Source organism: Schistocerca gregaria, chromosome X (assembly GCF_023897955.1).
Source record: "Schistocerca gregaria isolate iqSchGreg1 chromosome X, iqSchGreg1.2, whole genome shotgun sequence".
NCBI lineage: Eukaryota > Metazoa > Arthropoda > Insecta > Orthoptera > Acrididae > Schistocerca > Schistocerca gregaria.
In genome coordinates, this window is record NC_064931.1 from 291,751,518 (window position 1) to 291,775,962 (window position 24,445).

The 24,445-nt window shown below is 42.9% G+C and overlaps 1 protein-coding gene across 1 annotated transcript in view; it reads left to right on the forward strand.

Annotated features, from left to right (window-relative positions):
• LOC126298810 (uncharacterized) overlaps positions 1-24,445 on the forward strand; it is a 118,779-nt gene that overhangs the window by 38,614 nt on the left and 55,720 nt on the right. The window contains exon 2 of the mRNA XM_049990275.1: positions 23,588-23,675. Coding sequence (XP_049846232.1) covers positions 23,594-23,675 — 82 coding nt within the window. The 5' untranslated portion in view covers positions 23,588-23,593. The remainder of the gene's footprint in view (positions 1-23,587; positions 23,676-24,445) is intronic.

Here is a 24,445-nt window from a genome sequence, read left to right on the forward strand (position 1 = left end):
CAGCGTGGACGTGAACCGTATGTGCAGTTGACGGACTTTGAGCGAGGGCGTATAGTGGGCATGCGGGAGGCCGGGTGGACGTACCGCCGAATTGCTCAACACGTGGGGTGTGAGGTCTCCACAGTACATCGATGTTGTCGCCAGTGGTCGGCGGAAGGTGCACGTGCCCGTCGACCTGGGACCGGACCGCAGCGACACACGGATGCACGCCAAGACCGTAGGATCCTACGCAGTGCCGTAGGGGACCGCACCGCCACTTCCCAGCAAATTAGGGACACTGTTGCTCCTGGGGTATCGGCGAGGACCATTCGCAACCGTTTCCATGAAGCTGGGCTACGGTCCCACACACCGTTAGGCCGTCTTCCGCTCACGCCCCAACATCGTGCAGCCCGCCTCCAGTGGTGTCGCGACAGGCGTGAATGGAGGGACGAATGGAGACGTGTCGTCTTCAGCGATGAGAGTCGCTTCTGCCTTGGTGCCAATGATGGTCGTATGCGTGTTTGGCGCCGTGCAGGTGAGCGCCACAATCAGGACTACATACGACTGAGGCACACAGGGCCAACACCCGGCATCATGGTGTGGGGAGCGATCTCCTACACTAGCCGTACACCTTTGGTGATCGTCGAGGGGACACTGAATAGTGCACGGTACATCCAAACCGTCATCGAACCCATCGGCAAGCCGTTCCACAGGACTAATCCAGCATCTCTACGATCGTCTCCATGGGGGAATAGCAGCCTGCATTGCTGCGAAAGGTGGATATACACTGTACTAGTGCCGACATTGTGCATGCTCTGTTGCCTGTGTCTATGTGCATGTGGTTCTGTCAGTGTGATCATGTGATGTATCTGACCCCAGGAATGTGTCAATAAAGTTTCCCCTTCCTGGGACAATGAATTCACGGTGTTCTTATTTCAATTTCCAGGAGTGTAAATCATTTTAAAGGTTAAAAGAGATGTTATGTGCGAGATTGCGTCAAATTTAAAATCCAGTAAAATAACGTGTTGTTAGACAAGGAGACGGATGCAGGGTTTCACTCCGACAACTGAGATACCCACGGTGTCAACGAATATTTGTCAGGAGAGTCCTGTATACAAAAGCTAATCTCCAAGTGAGCTAATAACTAACTATTCATGTGCTACTGACATATTTCAACAAAATTAAAAAAAGTACATCAGTCAGCCCAACGTATAAAATTGCAATAAAGATTTGCAATTGCCTTATTTTACAACAGAATGTAATGCACTATTGAGAAGTAGATACATTATATATTATATAAAATGGTATGACAGTATGCCAATAAGCTTAAGACAGTCAAATTTTATTTTTTTTAAATTTTAATAACTCTAGAAATTCGTATTGCACAAGCAGGGTCTCTTACATAGACAGTACTGTGAATAGTGAGCATTGAACGTACACCGTGACGTGCATGATGCAGACGGTTTCATTTATGATCAGCAAAAGGCATCTAAGTCTGACGTCATGTTTGCTGTGCACGTGTTCATTTCCTTGTTGACAGCCCTCTCAAAAAAATAGTTCAAATGTCTCCAAGCACTATGGGACTTAACATCTGTGGTCATCAGTCCCCTAGACTTAGAATTACTTAAACCCAACTAACCTAAGGACATCACACACATCCATGCCCGAGGCAGGATTCGAACCTGCGACCGTAGCAGCTGCGCGGTTCCAGACAGAAGCGCTTGGAACCGCTCGACCACAGCGGCCGACCGACCCTCTCGCTCACACCGTACTGTCGCATCTGTGCCATAAATTACGCCAACTGCAGACTACTTAATGTAATTTTAAACAGTTTATTGACCAAAGTGCTTCTGCACAATCTTCTTGGCTTTTTTATACAGGGCCCACGTCAATATGTAAACCACAGCTCTGTCTTATGGTATGACAACACTTCATTTTACTGTATTTTAAACTTATTTGTCTTGTAGATCTGAATATGGTCGGCAATGGCCAAAACTGCTAATTTCGTATTGAAATTTTTGTTATTGTGTCCGAAAATAAATTATTTTCAAAACAAACAAAAGCTTTAGTTTTTGCAGAGTCTGTAGTCTACAGTTCGTAATACTGTAGAAGTTACTGCATATGCCACATTTACCAGTGTCGTCTACAGATCGTGTATTGTGAACACCTCGCTTCTTTTCCTTCGAGGACCATAAACCGATGCTACTGCCTTCAGCATCGTGTCTCTTCTTCCGTAATTTGCGCGCTGTCGACTTACTCCATTTGAACATTCTACAAGCACATTCCGTCACCTAAGTCGGGCTGTCATTCCTTTCCCTTTTGCATAGAAGATGAATTTAATGAAGTTAATAACAAAGCTTCGAGCCTGCCCGCGGAGATATTTTCCCTTAACTCTTTCTATGCTTGCACAGCGAGGTAACAACGGTCATAATTTTTAATTGCGACGTGTTTGTGAGTAACCTAATTTTTCATGGGTTTTGGAGGTCAGATTTCATTTGTTGAGTAATAATAAAGAATTTGAAGTTTCTTATGAATAATTTTGGAATAAATTGCGTTTTTAAACGATTGCCCTGCGGTAAGGGTGGAATGATTTAGGGAATGAACGGGAACCTAACAAAAGGTATGGATATCGGGATTCAAATTCAGCTCCTTGATATTAACAATCTTTCACGAACTTCAATTGACAAAGAGTGCTTTTGCCTGTCTACACGCATATCGTTACCAAAGAGTTTCTAGTAGACCAATAGAACAGCTACGCCGCAGCAGGAAACTGACCTGCCATATTATGCATGAAGCCGAGGGGCATCTGAAGCAGGCGTATCGTTTTCATCTTAACGGCTCGCTTGTGCAAACAAGAAAGGGGTCATCTCCTCCTGTCGGTTCTTCGCATCCCCCGAAATCATTCAGATCTCGGCAGTCAGCAACTTCGGTAAGGCAAAATGGCGCGCCCTTTGCAACTGCATATTCCTTTTGTACAGGGCTCTGGCGCAACATCGTGTCTGCAGCGGCCAGCCTTCGCCATTCGTCTGTTCACTGCTTGCTCACACCAATCACAAAATTTCAGTCTCAACCATGACGCTGCAACCATTTTTGTTCATACGTATGACTACATTCCGCTCTAGAGGTTAAACCAGTTTTGACCATGTCGAAGAAACTGCCCCGGAAATTTCCTTAAGCTGTAAGAGGCGATCCAAAAGTTTCCAATTGAAGGCGTTACTGTAGCGTATACGTAACATAGCGCGACTCCGATGTGGGTATATAAGCACAGACATGCAGGCAAGGGATTAGTGTGGAATTCGTGTCTTTCCTACGTGCGTGCGATAAATGCGCAAACGTCAACTATGGCGACGTTATTACCAAGTGCGTCCAAACAGGACTAACATACAATTATTCTGTTCTTGGCTACCGGAGGACAAATACTGGTAGGCGTCCATAATGGCGGGCGCAAACGGGAGGCTTACTGTCGCGCAACCATTTCGTCTTTGTCGCTTTCCAGATGCTTCGGTTTTTGAGAGCTCGTACACGATGAGCAACTGTTTCCTGACAGCGGACACATTTTCAAGGGTTTTTGTAGTGCAGTCGATCAGTGCACAGAGATGGATTGTTTTAAGACTGCAGTTTCAACCGTAGGCATACAACTACTCGTCGTATGATTGAATCCGCATTTGGCATATTGGCGAACAAATGGCGTATTTTCCATAGACCTCTTGATGTTACCATCGACTTCTGCGATACAATAATCAGAGCATGTTGTGTGCTGCACAATTTTGTGCGCAGAAGAGATGGAATCAATACTACAGATATGACTTATGAATGTCCACTGCAGAGTATAGACATTGAACACCAAGCTAGATCGATATCTGCTATCAATATACGCAACTATTTTGCAACCTATTTTACGTCCGTTCGAGGATCTGTTCCTTGACATACCATGGACTCTGATTTCACTACTACTCAACAACATTGAAAAACTTACTTGTCCTATCCACAAAACATTATTAAGAAGTGTAATACAATAACAATGTTAAAAATATGTTAATAAAAGCAGCTTTATAAAATAATAACTTACATGCTTTTTTTCTGTAGAGAGTTGTCCGCAAATCGTACTCCACACTTCTTCCCAGAGTTTGCTTTTCAAATTAGTATCAGAATAATCTTTTAAAGTTTTATTGAACAATGCAGGCCTCTTTTCTACTTCATTTATGAGCAATTCAGGGAGACAGGACGGAGACAGTTGCGTCGCCCTTCTGTCGGCGCCCAGAGCAACTGAAAAGTTGTGTCGCTGTCGCGTCGCTCCGTGTGCGCTCTTACATACGACTGTACAGACTCTGTGGAAAAGACGAGACAGTTGCACGACAAAAAGTCTCCCGTGTGAGCCCGCCCTAACAGAATGAAGAGTGTGCATAGGGTAGCACGGTTGTTCAAAACAACAGTTCTGCAGTGGTCCGGCAAGGGGTGCTGCTGCTTCATAATAACGTACGTCCCCACACCGCAAGTGTCATAAAGCAGAAGTCACGTCAACTCAAGTGGGAGGCACTCGAGCACACGCCCTATAGTCCTGATCTCTTCCCATGCGATTATCACGCCTTCGGTCCTTTAAAAAAGACCTTGAAGGGTCGACGATTCCTGTCGGACATCCTAGGAGGCAGTTACGAACTTCTTCAAGCAGCAGGACACAGTGTCTTACCAAACGTGTGTCTTCAACCTGAAGCGTCAACGTTCACGGTGATTTTACCTGATTGGCATACCGACTCTGGACTGTACGGCCTTCGGAGAGAAACATTTTGATCGCCCCTTATCTTTAGGGCAACTATTAAAACCTAAATCTGCATTTGAACTGCCGTCCTCACGAAAGCGAGATTAATGCCTTAATCGTGGGCCATCTTGCAGTTGGTTTCGTGGCACGACGCATGTGATCCCCTCCCACCAGCTATGGCGATGATGCAACCTTGTGCGGAGCCATGGTACCAAACATTGTCGGTTGAAGAGCGTTTGCATGACATGGCAACACAGCTGTCGTGATATAAGATGGCTGAATTGAGATATAAGTTCTCGAATCGGGAAGAAACTACACTATTTATGGGAGCGAAAAGGAAAGCACCACCATCACTCACTGATTACAAATAGAGAACGAACTTTTTGTTGCTGATATAACGAAGCATTTAAGTAAACTGCAGTAAGGATTTACTGAGCATTAACATGTGTGTTAAGATTACTGTATTCATTGACAAATTGCGTCTATATCAAGGCAAACAGTGTGGAGGGAAAATATTTGAGAACTTTATCATCTACTCTTTACTAAGATTAACTGTATCAAATAATTATTTAAGCAAATAAACCTATTCTGGTATCGTGTCGTATGTATAGAAGAATTTCCCAAGTGACGGTTATCATAGCAACTTTATAGGCACGAAAATAATAAAAAATTGAAAATGGTCCTATATTCACTATGCAACAATGAGAAGCGTTTTATGTCTTGCTTGACACCAGATCACTTGTAAATAAAAATATATGCCACGTTGTGAAAATATAAGAAAATGTTATGGCATGAAAAGAAAAACTGGAAAAGGTCCTATATTCACTATGCAACTATGAGGAGAGTCTTACGTCTTGCTTGACACTTCGTCACTTGTGAATGAAAAGAATGTTCCGAAAATATAACAAAATGTATGATTTGTGCTCTAGTTTAACTTTTTGGGGAGATAGTGCAGCTTGTTTCCACAGTGTTAAATCTCTCAGGTCTAAGGCCATTTTACTTTTAAAAGCATAATTTTGAAACTTAATGAACTGTGAGATTCCGAGCAGAGATCTGAAACGCCAACCTCTCGAATACGAGTCTAGTGCTCCTTACCAGCTGTAATATTATGAAAGAAATCGTGCCCCAGTTGTCTCTCTTCATGGAATCCTAGTATTATTATTTCAACTGCTAGTTAATCACAGACCCGTTTTTGGAAATCTTTTCTGACCTATAAATGGAAGACTATCCTTCAACTTCTTTCCTTCTCATAGGAAAAATGAGCTTTTACTGTATAAGATAAACGCTACAACACAAACGAAAAACTAAAGTTTTGCACCCCATCAGACGTATAACATTTTTCTCCTCGCCATACGGTATAAGGCAGTGTTTCGCTCCCGCGTGAGGTGTTCGCCCGTATGGACGTGGTCGCTGCACCTGCCACAGCCTGTTCATGGCGCTCTTGTCGCAAAGGCAAATTCCTCCCTATGCCCCCTTCAGAAAGGGCCATCATACTTGTTAATACAGACGCCCACGTGACACTCGCTCTTACTTAAATTCATTGCAAAGCAGTTACCATTAAAAGCGTCAATTTAATATTGATAAATATTCCATTTTTCACATTTGAATCAATGCGCAGCATCTTGAATCGGCATACAGAAGTCATTACATACCATCGGATCATCTTCCTTGACGACTTGGATACAGATTTTGAAAGACAGGGAAATAATACATCTAATAGATAACTGCAACGTTCAGCAGACAACAGCGTTGCTCGTGTTCCTCATTTTTTTTCTGTTGAGTCAGTGTTTTTGTATTTTAATGCCCTAGAGTAGTCGAATCCACAGACCTAATAAAGGTAGTGACTAAGGCCTTTCTTAACGCAAGAACGTATTTCCCTTCTGAACTGACTAGGAAAATGCACAATATCAAATCAACAATAAAAGCCAGAAAAATTTTATCTTCCCTTGAGGAAGTGAGATAAGTTGCTTGTGAGTTTTGCGAATCTCCGTGTCAGAATACACCTTTCATTAACAGACTGAACTGATGAAGCCATATATAGCGCACGTGTAACAGATTGAACTCATCCAAGTTGAGCTGTTGGCAGTTTTGTTCAGAGGAGTTCTAATTAACTACGCCCTATCACGACACTTTTGCTGTTGAAAGTATCTTAAAATGCAAATACACAACTCATCATTGCTGGCAGAGAGTAAAGGTAGACCCTGCGACATAAGTAGGGAAAGAGAGGTCGAGACTGTGACATTTTCAGGGCACCGCCCGCTGCAAGTCTGCAGGTAAGAGCGCAAAAGCAGTTCACCTTGCATCGTGCAAACTACTGAAGGCTGCTATAGTTTCGCCGTAACTATTCGCAGCCGGGTATGAAAAGCTGGCTCAGCAACTAGTCCTAGGCTGAATGTCAGCCACTTCCTGACGCAGTCGTCCTCTTCGTCTTAGACTTAGTAACATAACACGTGCCACTGATTCTGGCTCTCAGAAATGTACACAGTGTGCCACCAACAGCACAAAAACAATGGCTATAGCTTTTATCAGTGGAGCCGATACCGCGAGAGCTGCAGAAATCGGATCCATTTGTCGTAGCAGTTCTCAAGTTCTTTCACTTGCAACCAGTTCTTTATAGCCTACTGATCCACAGGGTACTCCTACATGTCGCACACCACGCCCAGCTATTGTTGTACTGGCATTATTGGGTGGGAGACACGAACAGTTGTTCAGAAGGTTGGTATACACAATGGTGGGAGGAAGGGGGCTTGGGGGAGGGGAAGGGCACTTACTACCCTCCTTGTATCTGTAGTACCGATTTTTCATCCGTTGCAGTATTCCGATGCATTTATAGAAAGGATTATCCGTGATTCTACGAAACCGCAGATTTGGCACTGTCGAGTGCGGAAAGAAATTGTGTGGATGTAGCAGTACCTACTATGTTTATTTGGTTATCACGCTGTTCACGGAAAAATATCTGGTTTCTTTGGCGCAGCTGCAGTACCGGCGCTGCCCTACATTCAATGAGAATATGAAGCTTTACAGAAAATTTCCAAAATCAGGTCCCAAATCTGTCGTCTGTCGCTTGCTCGCACAGCCCTTATGGAGCTGTAGAAAAGAACTGATTGGACACCCAGTCTGGTGCCATTTCCTAGGATGGGCATTCCTCTCTCGACAGCGGTACGTAAACATAGTTGTGATATACCCCGCCGACATCCATCTCCAAATCCTACAACGGTTCCTTCTATCCATCTTGCAAACTTATTCTCAATAGCAGTTTACCTTTTTTCAAGTACACTTAGACCGACAGTGGCTTAAAAAAGTCTGTGTTACCCTGTACTTCACCTGTAGGGCCAAAGGCAATTCTCGGAAAGACAAAATGCCGTTTTTCGGGCTAGAAGAAGAGCAAAAACTGTTGAATTTCAAGGGTGAAAATATGTCGGTTTCAGAAATTGAAACAGTCTTCATCTCTGTAGGGTTCAGCTCAGAGCTACATGCAGTCATAGAGCTACAAATTCGGTATAGCGTGAAATTAAGGTGTCAAGCTGCGAAGGCGAAGACAGTCGTGGTTGAATCCTTGGCTGCTAAGAGTCGGTTCCACAGGCCTATTTACTGGTACGTTTTGGAGGTGTTCAGTATTTATCTATTGGAATATTGGACCTAGAATCCACAAACTACTAAAAAAAATGAAGCTTCTAAGACATATGCCGCTAAGCTGTCATTAAAAAAATAGACTGCCTGACAAAAAAAGTGAAGCACCCAGAATGGGAGGAGGAAACGATTTTAAACTTCACGGGTTGAGAGAGTACGTGATGGTACATCAGCGATCATAAACTCGAGTCAAATTTACGAAGGACTTGACAGTATAGCCTACTTATCAGTACGAAGTTGTGCCACATCTGGCCTGGATGCTTGCATCGCTTCGATTTGAAAGGGTATCATAAAAGCCGTTGTACCCTCTCCTGAGGCAAGATGGCCCACAACTGTTAAGCTTTTTCAAACTACTAATGTACTGGGTACATTGATGGTTGTCGTAATCGCTGACTGAAAGTGACTTTCAAATAACGCTTTGCATACATTCGTTTCTATCGCATTAAGTCATGTGCTAATGATTGTAATTAAAAATTTAGGGTTACTGACCTAATGAATATTAGAGTCTTAACGAAACAGTGATTGTAAAGATTATTTTTAAATAATGTATAATGGTGAATAAATCACACTTTAAATCTTTTCGTAAACAGCCCTCAGAAAATTAAATTTCACATCAGTTGGGAACCACAACACTTGGTATACTGCCAACGTAACGTCAAGCCGCTGAACATTGAAACTGATCCTATAAGAGACCGTTCATCTTACAAAATTTCGCAATGATGTAACACCATTCACGAACTAACAATAGTAGTAGAGTTTCCTTAACGGTTAAAGCAAAATTCGTAGCGGATATTCTTGACAGAGATCGTATGTTGAATTCTACACACTGCTGGGAACTGAAAGAACAGAAAAAGTGTCGTACAACATCGACGTTTATTTTCTCGAGAAAATAAATACATACAAGTACATCAAAACATATTTAAAAAACAGTATTAGGTGACAAAGCGAACTGAAGTCCTGTCCAGAGTAGATGCACCGTCTCGTTTACGCCTGAGAAACAACGTACACTCTCGTATCCTTACGAGTGGAGCATTGTCGCGCGCTGCATGCCATACGCTAATACTCTGCATAGCACAACAATAAAACATTCACCGGCACTTTTGTTTAACGATACTCCCCGCATACCATCACTTGACAACATTTACTCACACTGTGACGAATGCAGCTCCGCCTTTCGTCCCAATAAACAACTGAAAAAAACTTCGCGATCGGGCCCACAGGACCGTGTTATGTCGACCTGCCGCCGTCTGTACCTCTTCCATATGGCTTTATTCGGATGGTGTGTGGAGGGTCATGGAGTCCGCCACCGCTCTTCTGACCGTTGCTGGTCTTCCAAACCCTGGAGCAGACACTTCTCATTCGAATAGCTCCTCACTTGGCATCATGCGGCTGCGTAGAACCCGATCCAGCCCTCCCATCAGGAAAAATTCCTGGCAACACAGCGAACTGAGCACAGGTCCTCCCGCATGATAAGTAGACAGATACGATGACTAGTCAGCTGCGGAGGCGACCTTATGCTTCATTTTTTTTGTAACAGTCTAATGCAATATGTCTTTTTTTAATTTTATTTTAACTTGTTCGCATATGATAATTCTCTTATTCTGGCACCTTCTAAAATGTTGGTAGCCTAGAATTCTAGATCTGTTCGTATTACTTTGCATTGGTCATGATACCGCAGGAATTTCTGTGTAATACCACACTTAGCTGCAATGGTCAGTGGGATATTTATTGTCTGCACTTCTTTGGGATAGATACTAGAATTCCATTCCACTTAGCCCTCATTTGGACACTACCGGCATACTCAACGTTAACGTTTTTCTTCCACAATCCGCCACATTTTCCGGTCAGCAGTGTCACCCCTTTCTCCTTCTCATCGTCAGTTAATTTAATGACGTTAACAGCAGTTCGTCACAGTTGTCCACGCTGGCGTTTTCAGTGAGTGACCGCTTTTCGCGCTTGCACTGCGAAGTAACCATTTAAACGTGGCTATACTTAATCATGTGACAGGTTAGTTCCCGTTACGGCCGGGTCGACAGTTCGCTTTATCATTTGCATCTTGTTTTCTTTGTGTCTGCGAAATACTGTTGAAACAATCTTCATAAAAAAAAGTTGTCATGAACTCACGTTATTATTTACGCATTAGTTAGGCATTTTCTTATTCCAGGAATTGTATTGTGGAACTTGAATTATTTTTCGCTTTCAGATATTGGATTTCTCTTGTCACGAAAACAAAACAAGCAATAAAATGTAGATTATGAAGACAAATAATCACAAAATCGACTACAACAATATGAATGAGCACGGCGAGAATAGTTTACTTCCGATGATAGTAGATGACGTTACTGCTCCGTCACTCAAAACTTTCTTTTCGAGAATCGTTTCGTACACAGTCTGCGGAAATGCTGCAGTTCCAAATGCATTGTGGAATGTTTTGACGTTCCGTTCCGTAATGTCCAATAAGACTCGACCTTAACTCAATTTTTTCCCTTTCCTCCATGTCGAAGTACACTGCAAATACAAAAACCATTAAGTCACCAGTTAGGGAGAGACGTCTTTTTAGCAAAAAGCTTTGTAACTGCCAATGACTTGCAACATACGAGCCCTGTACACTGTCCAGTCGCAATTATTTATGTTGTTGGTGGTGTTACTGTAGTACTCAGCCCGAAGGCTGGGTTGATGCAACTCTCCGAGCTATTCTATCCTATGAAAGGCTCGTTATCTTCAAATAACTATTGCACCCGACATGCATTTAAACCTACTTATTGTATTCGTATCTTGGTCTCCCTATACAATTTCCATCGCTTATACTTCCCTCCAGTACTAAAATGACTATTCCATCAGTTCTCAGAATGTGTCCTGTCAACCGATCCCTTCTTTTATTCAAGTTATGCCACAGATTTCTTTTTTCCTCCATTCCCTTCAGTATTTCGTGATTAGTTACGCCATATACCTATCAAATCCCCAACATTCTTCTGTAGCACCACATTTCAAAGGCTTCTATTCTGTTCTTGTCTAAACTGCTTATCGTCTACGTTACACTTCCACACAAGGCTACATGACAGACAAATACTTTCAGAAGAGACTTCCTAATACTTAAATTTCTATTCGATGTTAACAAATTTCTCTGTTACAGGAACGCTCTTCTTGCCATTGCCTATCTACATTTTATATCCTCTCTACTCCGGCCATCATTAGTTATTTTGCTGCCCAAATAACAAAATTCGTTTACTACATTTAGTATCACAGTTCCTGATCTAACTCCCTGAGCATCGCCTGTTTTAATTCGACTATATTCGATTACCTTTGTTTTATTTTTGTTGATGTTCATCTTATATCCTGTCGATTCCATCGAAGTCTTTTACAGTCCCTGGAAAAATTAAAATGTATTCTCTAAAAATTTCTTTCGTTTCGTTTACTGCTTGCTCATTGTACAGATTGAATAACATAGGGGGCAGACTACAACTAGGTCTCACTCCCTTTTCTACCACTGCTTGCCTTTCGTGCACCTAGTCTCTTACAACTGCCGCCTGGTTTCGCTCCCTATATTTTACCCCTACTACTTTCAGAATTTTAGATAGTGGATTCGAGTCAACATAACGACAAGTTTTCTCTAATTATACAAACGCAATAAACATGGGTTTACCTTTCTTCAACCTACCTTATAAGATAAGTCATAGGGTCAGTATTGTTCGCCTGTTCCTATTTATATGTTCGGTGAAATGTGAAGATCCAGGACAGCAGATAGAAAGTGTTCCTGAGAAAACTTAAGCAGGAAAAAAAATAGTGCCAAATCTTTGTGTCAGAACATAGAATCGTAGAACTATTTGGAAGGTGGTGCTTATGTTAGAGAACAGATGCAACTGGGGGACTAGTTTACGGCAACGTGTGCGACAGAAACAAGGCGACACATTCATGTTAATTTACTTCGACCGTCTGATGAGTAGTATTACTGTCCTACATTTGCATCTACAGGATGCCGCAGACATCTAAGGTTTCGACCCTAAATATCTCTTGATACATTAAACTAGTAATACGTTCTAACCTCGACAAATATTTGTAGGAGACCCATAAAAAATGAGTTCTTTTAACGAGCTCCTCGTCAGGCCGTGAAGGCCGCCGTGACGCCTTTTGCCTTGCAGCATCATGCGAGTGTGGTTGGAGGGGCATGCAGCCAGCACACCGTTCTCCCGTCCGTTTTGCAGACTTTCTAGACTGTGCAGCCGCCACTGCTCAGTCAAGTAGCTCCTCACTTGATATCACGAGGCTGAGTGTACCCCGTACCAGTATTCTCACCTAGGAAAAATCCTTGGCATTGCCGGAAATCGAACCTGCATCCTCCGCATCTACACTGACCACTCAATTACAAAGGCGGAATAAAATAATATCTGGCAAATATTAGTTTCATATAGCGTGAAAACAATTTGCAATATTGTTGCTCACAGTATTATACGCAGATGTAAAGGAGAATTCGACACTTCATTTATTTCAAATCAACCGTCGATCGAGTGTTGATATGTTAGAGCTCCATACCGGAGTCTTTCTAGGAATCTATCAGTGGTAGAGAGCCTTTTATTAATTGGTATTGTGTCAACACTAAACTTTCGAGTGACTGGTGAACCTCGCGTGGGTTTAAATAGCTCGCTTTGGTTGTCGAGCTCAGTGGCGAGTGCGACTGAGGGGTGATGCGAAGAACAAAGTGAGGGCTGCTTCCGGACGCCGCTAGAGTCAAGAGGTTTGCTGACAATACTATTTGCGTTAAATTAGATTTACGTTCTGCATTAGGAATACTATGGCGTCTACAAATCTTTAAAAAAAAAAGCCGGAGAAGTCACATTGTTTAACGCCAAATGGGAATAACTTTACTTTTCGTATCGTTTAAAAACCATGCAAAGTGATTAATATATCATCGCACTATTATGAACTGGAAAAACACTTATTGGACCGTCATTACAACACCAGCCACGAAGACGATATGATGCACTTGTCTTCTGAAGAGCGACAGTGAAAGCTAGCTGAACTGAAGGTGGCCGAAAAAAAAATAATGAGTTAAGGGTAAGTAGAGTGGTGACAAAATCTTTTATTTTTTTGTATATCCATCCTTTAGGCAGGCGGTCTTTGGGAGGCCGGCCGTTTACTTTTGGGACAAAATAAAACAACTACAGCCGTCCTTATAATTTTATTTTCTTGCAAACAGTTTCAGCTAGTTGATGGTTAGAATGCTGACACATTATCTGCGTATCCAGTTATGCTGGCAACTGATGCGATATATATAGGGATCGTATCAAGCCTTTCCGCATCAACTACAACCTGAAGATGGTGCACCGAAGCGCTGAAACTGGTTGCAACAAAATAAAATAAAATCATAAGGGCGGCTGTAGGTGTTTTATTTTGTCACAAAATCCTTTATGCTCAACATCGGCAATTATTTGAATTCACTGAAGGTCTTAATGCAAGGGAAGAATCATTTTGGTAACAGATATGGCGGACGAGATTGATGATATCAAACAAAAATCAATCCCGTGGAAAAATCAGCTCGAAGTTCATGACAGGGAACGCTTCTCGGAACTTAAGGCAGTCATTTTTTGTACAGGCATGACTGACTTCATTTCAGTAATTGAAACATTTCATCATGAGTCCTCAAATAAAATTCAAGATATTGCACGACTGAAGACTGACTTCGATTTATTTCTCAGACCGCTCTCGCTTTATGCTGGTGATGTTGCCCATTATTTCAAACTTGACCTGCTAGAGGTCCACTGTAGCAACCAGCTCAACAACCTGTTTGTACAATCCAGGAATTTACAACACTTTTATTAAATATTACCCCAAGAGCAATATCGTCGACTGCACGGAAAAGCCGCTAAACGTATTGCAGTCTTTATTTCAACTCATGTCTGCGATATATTTTCTGTTATGAAATTGACAATGTTCCGCCAAAGTTCGGGGTTAACAGTTTTTAATCTCCGTAACGCCGTGTATTTCACTGTATCACGAATCATAGTTCCAGATGTACTGCATCACATATTCTAAAATAGAAATATGTGTAAATTTATAAGCATCGCATGTTAATGCGACTGCATATATGTAAATCTTTTTATAGTTCTGCTCACCGTATTAGCATTGTCTTTTGAACTTAATGAAGTAATAAAAGTTATTGCTTTGGCAGAAAAGTGAAAAGTTGAAAATAAACATACATGATAAATTCCTGCTTATAAAAGTAAGCTGCTGTATTCGCTCATTAAAAGTAGTCGCACTGTGTTGCAAACTCGTCCTGCTAAGTTTCCCGCGTGTGCAGCCGCCGGCGAACACCCGTCTCACTCCTATACCTGCTCAGGAAAGCGCAGAAGGGGCGGACGGGGGGGGGGGGGGGGGAGGGGGCAAGCCGGAGCGCTGAGCAGACTCGGCTGCGCTTTGCGCTTGCGAAGCACAAATCTTCGCCAGGCCTGATGTAGACGAATGTGATACGAAACATTTCGTTAAAGTACTTGCGGACGTGAACGCTTTCAGCTCTCGCAAAGCGATAAGCACGGCTTCCGCGGCCATTAATCTCCCGAACATTTTGCCCACGCAAGTTCATTTGGCACGGCGAAGCTTGTACACGTGGACGTGACAGTAGCTCTGTGCTTAGCCGTTTGTACCAACATTCTTACTGCAGCATCGTCTGCACGTGTTTAATCAATTTATGACATACGTTCGACTCGGGTCCAGCAGAAGACCTGAGATCTCGAGAGAGGCAGCAGGCAGTAGGAGGGAACGCTCGAGGCGTCCTTGCTGCGCTGCAGCTGTGCGGGTCATCAACCGGCCGCGCTACCTTCGCCGGAATTCTACCTGCGCCCCAAAATAGACGCAAAAAACTTCCGCGGGGATCTCAGGCTTCACACGCACAGCTTCCAGCTTCCAACTGGGTTGCGTGTCTCGTTCTGCCCAACAGAAGCCTTATGCCTCGCCTCTAAAACGACAGTCAGAGCTTTCACCTCTTCCAAAACGTTTCTTTTTCCATTTGCTACCTCCACTTACGCTGTCGAAAAGTTCGAAAGTCTCGCCTTAACGCACTTGTTGCATTTTACGAATTACTGATTACATTTCGTAAGGACTCGTAAAGATTCGTTTACAGGACTTGATCTTCGTTCTTACTTTCTTCATAGTTCATATTCGATTTTAATTTTTTTTTTTTTTTGTATTAGAATGCTACTTGGAAAAAGAGGCCAAACATGAAAGAAGGTCATTCATTATTAAATCCATATAACTGCCAGTATTTTACAGGCAATTTGGAACGTGAAGTTGTGTGAATATAACAACAGGCAATAGAAAAGTAACACATGCGTACTGTTCCTCAGACACATAAAAGGTACCCACAGTTTCGTGCAAATATCTGACACAGAACTTCAACACGTTGAAGACCAATATATGCGCAACTTTCTAAAGCAGAATATCTCTTTGTTGGATTTCTAGTGATGTATCAAATGTTTGTATAAAAAGATCTGGTAACATTGACGTTTTTCCCGCTCGACTCTCCAATTGACGAATCCTTCAGGCATTTTTTCTCTCTTCTTACAACAAAGCAGGGCAACTAACGTAGCAGCAGCATCTTGATGATCCAACATTTCGGAACGGACCACATAACTGCGTAACTTAATTGGGCTGTCTATAATAAAATTGCACGTCATCATTGTAAAGTAGTATTGACGTCTTATGGGCAGCTTCACCGCAACACCTAATAAATAAGATTTTTGTAAGAACGTGAAAACATTTTCGATTACGCGATGGCCTGCCATGCTGATAGAATCTTCCGACGTGGAATCTACAAGCCAAGTATAAACTATTTCAAACAAATCCTTCAGGTTGCAGTGGCAATAAGCTCCCGATTATACGTGTGTAGAGTACCGAGCTTGCGGATTATCCGTGCATAGTTAGGCGATTTTTGCGAAAAAAAAGCCTGAAATACTCTGTTATGCTGTCATTTGAACAAATATTTTCGTTTAGAATGCAAGTTTCTGGTTTTGAAGACGTAGATGATCAAGAATTCCACGAGTGGGAAAACGGCATTTTTGTAGCTAAATGACGCGTAGAGAGTGGATAAAGTTCGTTCGGTAGTAAAGGAGAGCAGAGGCGAGGCGATCGAGGAACTAGTCGTCACGCATACAGAGGCGCTGAAATTGTTAAACTGTTATTAGTGTGTGCAAGACAAAATTCGTGTGGATACACCCATTTCTTGTCTAGAAAATGAGGACCGTCGTCAGGTAAAAGTGAACGAGAAACAGAAAAAAATTGACGCTTATTTCTCTAGAGCAGGCTCGGACGGGGGACCATCCTAGCGAAGATAAGGGCTTCGCACGCGTATAAGTGTTTCAGAGCACACCGCTCATGAACACTGTTGAACATGGAGCTCCTCAGCAGACCCGTACTCGTTCACATGTTGACCCAACGACATCGTCAGTTACGATGGCCGTGAGCACGGGACCATCGGAATTCGACCCTCGATCGACGGTAACGTGTCGGCTCTTCGGGCGAATCACATTTTTGCTACACTAGGACACTGGTCGTCTCCACAAACTCCGTCATCGAGGTGAACGGCGTCTCGAAACGTGCAGCGCGCTATGGACGGAGACTGGTAGGAGCAGTATTATGCTATAGTAGACATCCCCCTTCGCTTGCATGGGACCTGTGATAGTAATTGAAGACACGCTGACAGCTGCATATCCAAAGGAACTTTGCAGCGTAACTCGGAATAATAAAGGCACTGCAATGTCGTATTTATCCACCGACACGGGGCAAGCGACTTTCAAGTAAAATTTCTCAGCTGTCCGGCAATATACATAGTATATGTACGAGTACAGATTGTGAACGCATGGTTGATGATGTATAGAAGTTTGGGTCTGGCTGTGAGTCGTGCACGGATAGCCAAAATGGTAAGACGACTGCTCGCGGTAAGCGGGATATCTGGGTTCGAGTTGCGGTCTGGCACAAATTTTCACTATCGTCTTTCCATTCTACAGCTGATGCTTTCCATATTCGCAATTGCGCTTACATTTAATGTATTTCATAACGGCTGTAGTCGCCGCAGTGCCATGCATGCATGTCGAAAGGAACTTTGCATCGTAATTCAGAATAACACAGGCAGTGCAATATTGTCTTCATGCTTGATGTCTTCCACGACGGCGATGTCATCTTTCATCAGTATAGTTGTCCGTGTCTCGGAGTCACAACCGTTCTACAGTAGTTTGAGGAGCATTATTGTGAACTCACGTCGATGTTTCGGCGACCAAATTCGCCTGATGTAAATCCTATAGAACCCATCTGGGTCACTATCGGGCGCCGTCACTGCGTACAAAAATCAGCGCCCCGTTATTTACGCGAAGTACATGAACTGTGTGTAGACATCTGATACCTCCATAAACTTAGCAACGAACTGTCGGATCCCAGATTGGCAGAATGAGTGATGTAATTAGTTCCAAATACTGAAAGGCAAGTTAATAAGCAGGTGGTCATAATGTTTTGGCTCATCATTGTAGTATGTTCCAGTAAAAACATGTGTACTTCGGAATATACGTGTTTTCCGTTTATCTTTGCAGTCTTAGGTCCGCTTTAACCCGAATAGTTGGGAGCTTTCTAATTTAAACGTCTAAGAGATTACGGTATACACTTTTCATCAAACATCTTGCCACTAGAACAGCTGTCACTATTAACAATCCCGACATCTAACAGCATCTGCTTAATGGAATACAGTCAGCAAATACTCAGTAGAACAACATCTGATATAAAAAATTGCTATTTATGGAGCAATGACGCGACAGATTTCAGCCGCAACTGTTAAATATAAGAAACGATAAATCCATCGAAAAAGTTCTATTCTTCTTTTGTGTGCGTATTTGTTTGTTTTCATTGTTCATTGCTGTTCTCTATCACGTCTGTGATATACGGTCGTCTCATTTCATATTGCTTTACGAACGATCGTACGGGTACATTGTTTTGTCAGCGTTAGCTGTGACGAATGGCCGTTTTCAGAAGTAAATAACACACGCAGTCTTTAATTTACGCACGCCAAGTGTTACATATTCATTGATACCCCCATAATGCTTTGCTGTGTGGCAGGTGTTCCGGACCGACCGAGGGGCGAGGGAACGCAGGGGTAACTCACTGGAGGACGACGGTTCAAGTTCCCTCGGGCCATCCGGATTTAGTTTTTTCGTGGTTTCCCTAAATCGCTTAAGACAGATAAAGGAAAGATTTCTTTGAAAGGACATCGTCTACACTCTTAGGACCCTTCCACAAACCAAACTTATGCTCTGCTTCTAATGACATAGGCGTTGGCGGCAAGTTAAACATTAATCTTCCTTCCTTCAGTTGTCCTAGCAGAGACGTTGATTTGATCCGATTGTTATTTCTGTAACTCGTAACGTCAGTCGTGCGGGTTAATGTCTGAACCAGTACCACTGAATCTTTGAACATATTATTAGCTTAAACGTAATGGGGTGTCTCAATCAGAATGACCGTCTTCATGGCAACCAGCTTGGATTCCGTAAACATCGATGATGTGAAATACAACTTGCGCTTTCCTAAAATGACGTACTGAAACCCACGGAACAAGGCCGTCAGGTATACGCAGTATTTATCGACTTTCAAAAAGTATTTTTCTCCGTACCACATATGCTCTTATTATTAAAGTGCGCGAATTTCGCTTCACCCTGTATATGACTGTTGGGTATATTTAACAAATAAAATCATTTTCAGAATAGAATTAAAAACATGAGCCATTTTTAACAAATTGCTTCCCCCCTCCCCTCCCTTTTCACAAAAAACTGGCTATGTCCCTGCTATGTATAACAACCTGTGACGATATGAAACAGAATGGTCAAGTACGCTGAGTCGTAGGTAAAACAAGTGAGGAACATAAAAAAGTAATTAGTCTGCGAAGGACTGCTAAGCATAATGCGTACAAAACACTCGTGAGACCCTCAAATGTGTGAGACCAACACCAAACTGAACCACCATGTGATAGTGACCGTATACAAAGAAGGATAGCTCGAATAGTGACAGGTTTATTCGACTCAGGGGAGAGTATGAGGGAAATTGTGAAAAAACTCAACAGGCAGACGAAACAGACGTCAGCTATTCAGTGAAAGCCTACTTACAAAGTTTCAAGAACCATTCTTAAGGAAGGAATATACCAGAGTCAACAACTTGATGCTCCCAAAGCGACCGCGAAGACTGGGTTAGAATGATTTTAGTACGCTCACAAGCATTTAAGCCGCTATTCCTGCTGCACTCCATTCGCTAATGGAACGGAAAGAAATCGTAATACTTGGTACAATGGGGAAGAGACCTACGATTGTGCTTAATTTCGGCCGGGACACCCCGGAACGGCGTTCCGGAACCTCCTAGGGATTTTTTTTTTTTAACTCACAGGAACAAGTCGGCACCGGAGATTTAAAATAGTACACGTGCATTAAATCGCAACGTAGCTATAATCTGGCGCTGCGCCAGCACCAGTGAACGTGACAATGGGTAGCTATAATACAACTGTTTAAACGTTCCTGTTGGCAGAAGTTGAAAACATGACGTGATAGTCACGAAAACTACTGACGTGTGCGGATATGTATCTAGCAGAACTAGGGAGCAAAGTGGCACTATTACGAAAACAGATGGTATCACCTGTCATTTATATTAAATATTATCGTTTTATTGTTTTGATAATAAGAAATTATGTTTTAAATGCCTAAATTTTATAGCACTATTTTGTAAAAAAAGATTTTTTACTGTAAGTTTTATGACAAGTTTTCAAAAATCGAAATTTTTGAGTTTTATGACTGGGGGGGGGGGGGGGGGGGGTGGCTGGGATGTTGTATGGCGGAAAAGATGTGTGTCGGCACCTACAATTTATTAACTAAGCACGTTACAGTAGTTTACAGAACGTGTGTGAAGGTGTAAAAACTTTGTTCGGATTATTGTTAACAGTAATGAACCTGGCTGCAACAGAATTCGGCGAAAGTTCGATGAGAAACTGTTAGAATCACTATTTCAACATCCACATACGATTTTGAAATACAAGGAAAGAGTCCAGAATGAGATTTTCACTCTGCAGCGGAGTGTTTGCTGATATGAAACTTCCTGGCACATTAAAACTGTGTCCCGGACCGAGACTCGAACTCGGGACCTTTGCCTTTGGTAGAGCATTTGCCCGCGAAAGGCAAAAGGTCCCGAGTTCGAGTCTCCGTCCGGCACACAGTTTCAATCTGCCAGAAAGTTTCAAGGAAAGAGTCGACGATGTGCCCCAAATCGTAACAGGAATTACGGAAGCAGCATTCTTATTTTATTTAATGGCTCGCTTTAACTATCTTCGATGACAGTTACGTAGGGAATCTGTCTGCAATTTCCCATTTCGTTTTACAGGTTAGCTTCCTTCAAATAATATTTTGGTGACAGTTTCAATGTTATGTTATGAATGATGTTACATTTAAAAAGAGACGTTGTTGTTTTATTGTGGGTGATAGGGTGTTTGAGTAAGAAACAATGAATTACCGGTACATTAACATTAGTCACCAAGGCTACTGGACGTCTTTCCGAGTATCAGGTTGACCAAGGGTATTGATTAGATGATATACACAGATGAGCCAAAACATTATGACCACCTGCTTAATAGCTCCTTTGCCCATCTGTGGGATGAAATACATCGCTGATTCTGCGTATCAGGGATCCGACAGTTTGTTGATGGTTTGTGGATGAAAAAACGGCTCTGAGCACTATGGGACTTAACACCTGTGGTCATCAGTCCCCTAGAACTTAGAACTACCTAAACCTAACTAACCTAAGAACATCACACACATCCATGCCCGAGGCAGGATTCGAACCTGCGACCGTAGTAGTCGCGCGGTTCCGGACTGAGCGCCTAGAACCGCGAGACCACCGCGGCCGGCGGTTTGTGGATGTATGTGGCATTAGATGTCTACGCACAGCTCACGTAATTCCCGTAAATAACGGGCCGCTGATTTGCGTACGCGGTGATGGCGCCTGATAGCGACCCAGGCGGGTTCCACAGGATTTACATCAGGCGAATTAGGTCGCCGAGACATCGACGTCTGTTCACAATAATGCTCCTCAAACCACTGCAGCACGTTCGTGGCTCCGAGCCATGGACAGTTATACTGCTGAATGATGAAATCGCCGTCGGAGAAGGCATTGCGTATTAAGGAACGCAGGTGGTTCGCAGCTGTCAGCGTGTCTTCGGTTAGCCGGCCGCGGTGGTCTAGCGATTCTAGGCGCTCAGTCCGGAAGCGCGAGACTGCTACGGTCGCAGGTTCGAATCCTGTCTCAGGCATGGATGTGTGTGATGTCCTTAGGTTAGTCAGGTTTAAGTAGTTCTAAGTTCTAGGGGACTGATTACCACAGATGTTAAGTCCCATAGTGCTCAGAGCCATGTGAACCATTTTTGTCTTCGGTTACTACCACAGACCCCATGCAAGTGCAGGAGAATGTCTCCCATAGCATAATACTGTTCTATCAGTCTGCGTCCGTGGCGGGTAGCACGTTTCGAGTCCCCATTCACCTCAATGACGGCGTTTGTGGAGACGACCATCGACCTAGTGTAACAAAAAATCTGATTCACCCGAAGAGCCGAAACATTTCCATTGATCGAAGGTCGAATCCCGACGGTTCCGCGCTCGCTGCCTTCGTAACTGACAATGCCGTTGGGTCAACATGTGAACATGTATGAGTGATCTGCTAAGGAGCTCCATGTCCAACAATGTGCGATGAATGGTGTGCTCCAAAACACTTGAGCATGCACCAGCATTGTGCTCTCTCAGCAGAGATGCCACAGATCACCAGCTACCCTACTCTACGGAACAGGCAAGCTTCCAAAGCCCACGTTCTGTGAAGAGTTGTGGACTTGATGATTTACCGCCTAGTGTTAGTTTCCCTTTCTAGATACTCGTTCAGAGACTCTGAGTAATAATAATCTGCCCTTTTCAAAGCCACTTGTCTCAATGTATTTCCCCCATTTGCAGCTCATATCTTCGCTAGGGTGGTCCCCAGTCCGTGGCTGCTCCGCTTACATACTTTTGTTACCGCGTCACGTGCCCGCACAGTTACCAAGAGGCGTCCAACGTCGTGGTGGACAGCGTTCGTAATGTTTTGGCTGTTCAGCGTATGAAGTATGCGGAATATTACATCCGACTGCACTGTCAGTCTGCATCGCCTTCATCTACATGCACATCTGCTTCTGTATTCCATTAGCAGGTGATGTGGGCAAGAAAGATATCGGTACTGATAACTGTACAAGATTCTACTGCAACATTTTCAGTGCGGTTCTGCTCCAGTTTTGGGATCCTTAGCTAATGAACTTGACAGAAGAAATCGAACGACTCCTGAGGCGCACCGGTGGGGGCGTAGCAGATCAATATAGCCCATATCAAAGTGTTACAGAAATGCTGAAAAAATTTCAATGGGAACCTTCTAAAGGACAATCTGCCAGACCCACGACGATCCTGCGACAAAATTCAGCGATGTAACACCACCACGGGCAAAAGACATGACGAGCAGATATTCTGAATTCCTGACCATTTAACAGCGATTTAATATCAGAAGATTGAGAGCACGTACCAATCGAAATACACTGCTCCGTCGATAATCACCTAGTAACCTAATGGCAAACCATTGTGTTACCGAACTGTTGAGACTTTCGTGGTCACTTGTTGACATATTGCTTGTTGGGTTTTGTGCCGGGACCTTCAGTGGACGTTGAGGGTGAACCTTTGACAATGCTAACCACTAGCGTTGGCGAAACGTAGAAAATATCGTTAAACGAACGTCGATCGAAGATCCCGAAAGAAAAGCCAACATGCAATAGATCCATAGCCAATGTTACCACTTTGAAGGAACGTTTAGGCATGGAAAATGAGTGTCAATGCTGCGGACAATAGGGAAATTCCACTCTGCACCAAATTTTAAAATCTAAGGCAGCGCATTTCCTCATGAGACGCAATACTAATATATTTGAAAGTCAACCTATATTTTAACAAACTGCGTCTTTATTTTACTGGTTTTAATCAACGACATCTCAACGATGAATTAAAATGAGCAGCCATCACTCTCACACATTTTTACTGTATAATACAAACAATTCACTTGTAGCGGCTAGTGCAGCTGCTGCTTTGTTTTGCATGTAGTTGCAGTTCGGCGCTCATTTTGACTGCAATCGTATAATGGTGTGCGTGTTTGTTTTAGACCATAATGAGCAGCAGCACGTTAGCCCGGCTGCGATGGATGCTGGTCGTTGCTGCAGCTCTTCTGGGCGGGGTCGCTTCCGTCAGAGGTGAGTTCCCTAGTCACGGTGCGTACATTATAAATATCCTCATGTTCCTTTTGCAGCCAAGAAAACACCAGCCAAGTTCGGCCCTATTTGCTAGAAGAGTGTTTCCAATAAAACGTCAAAAATACCATGTTTTCATAAACGTTTATCTTCATTTAAGTCTCAAAACAAGTTTAGTTTATATAATTAGCCCTATTTTTCCGGAAGCTTAATTGCTTGCATGATTATTATTATATGATTATCATCATCACTACAGTCGACGGATTTGTGGATAAGTGTGAAGGTCTTCCGCACTCCATGTTCATGGATTCAACCTCAGTTGACACTGGGGATTGTTTTTCTATTTCTTACTGCAGTACAAAATCCATCAGATGCCATACAGAAATAAAGTCACTAAATCAACCTTTCATTATCTCTCACGCATTCCCATTAAAATTTGAACTTTGGATTTTGCACCCATATTGTTACTAGTGACTGTACTGAAAACAAAAACTGTGAGAAACTGACCACTGTACTTTTACACGTTTTCCTATAGCCAGTCAGTATTTGTATGAGTGACTAATCATAGTTCTTTCACTTTGTAGCCTAATTTGTCACTGCACTGCTGTTCTTTTTTACAGTTACTAAACCAACTACTGATAGATTAGGATTGGTGTATGATCCTCTGGGTACTATGGTCTAGGGTAGTGTCTTCAAGTACCTCTAAATCAAAGGTCATGGATTCAGGGTTCGAGCCAAGGCACATCTTAAATTTTGAAGAAAAAGTCATCAGC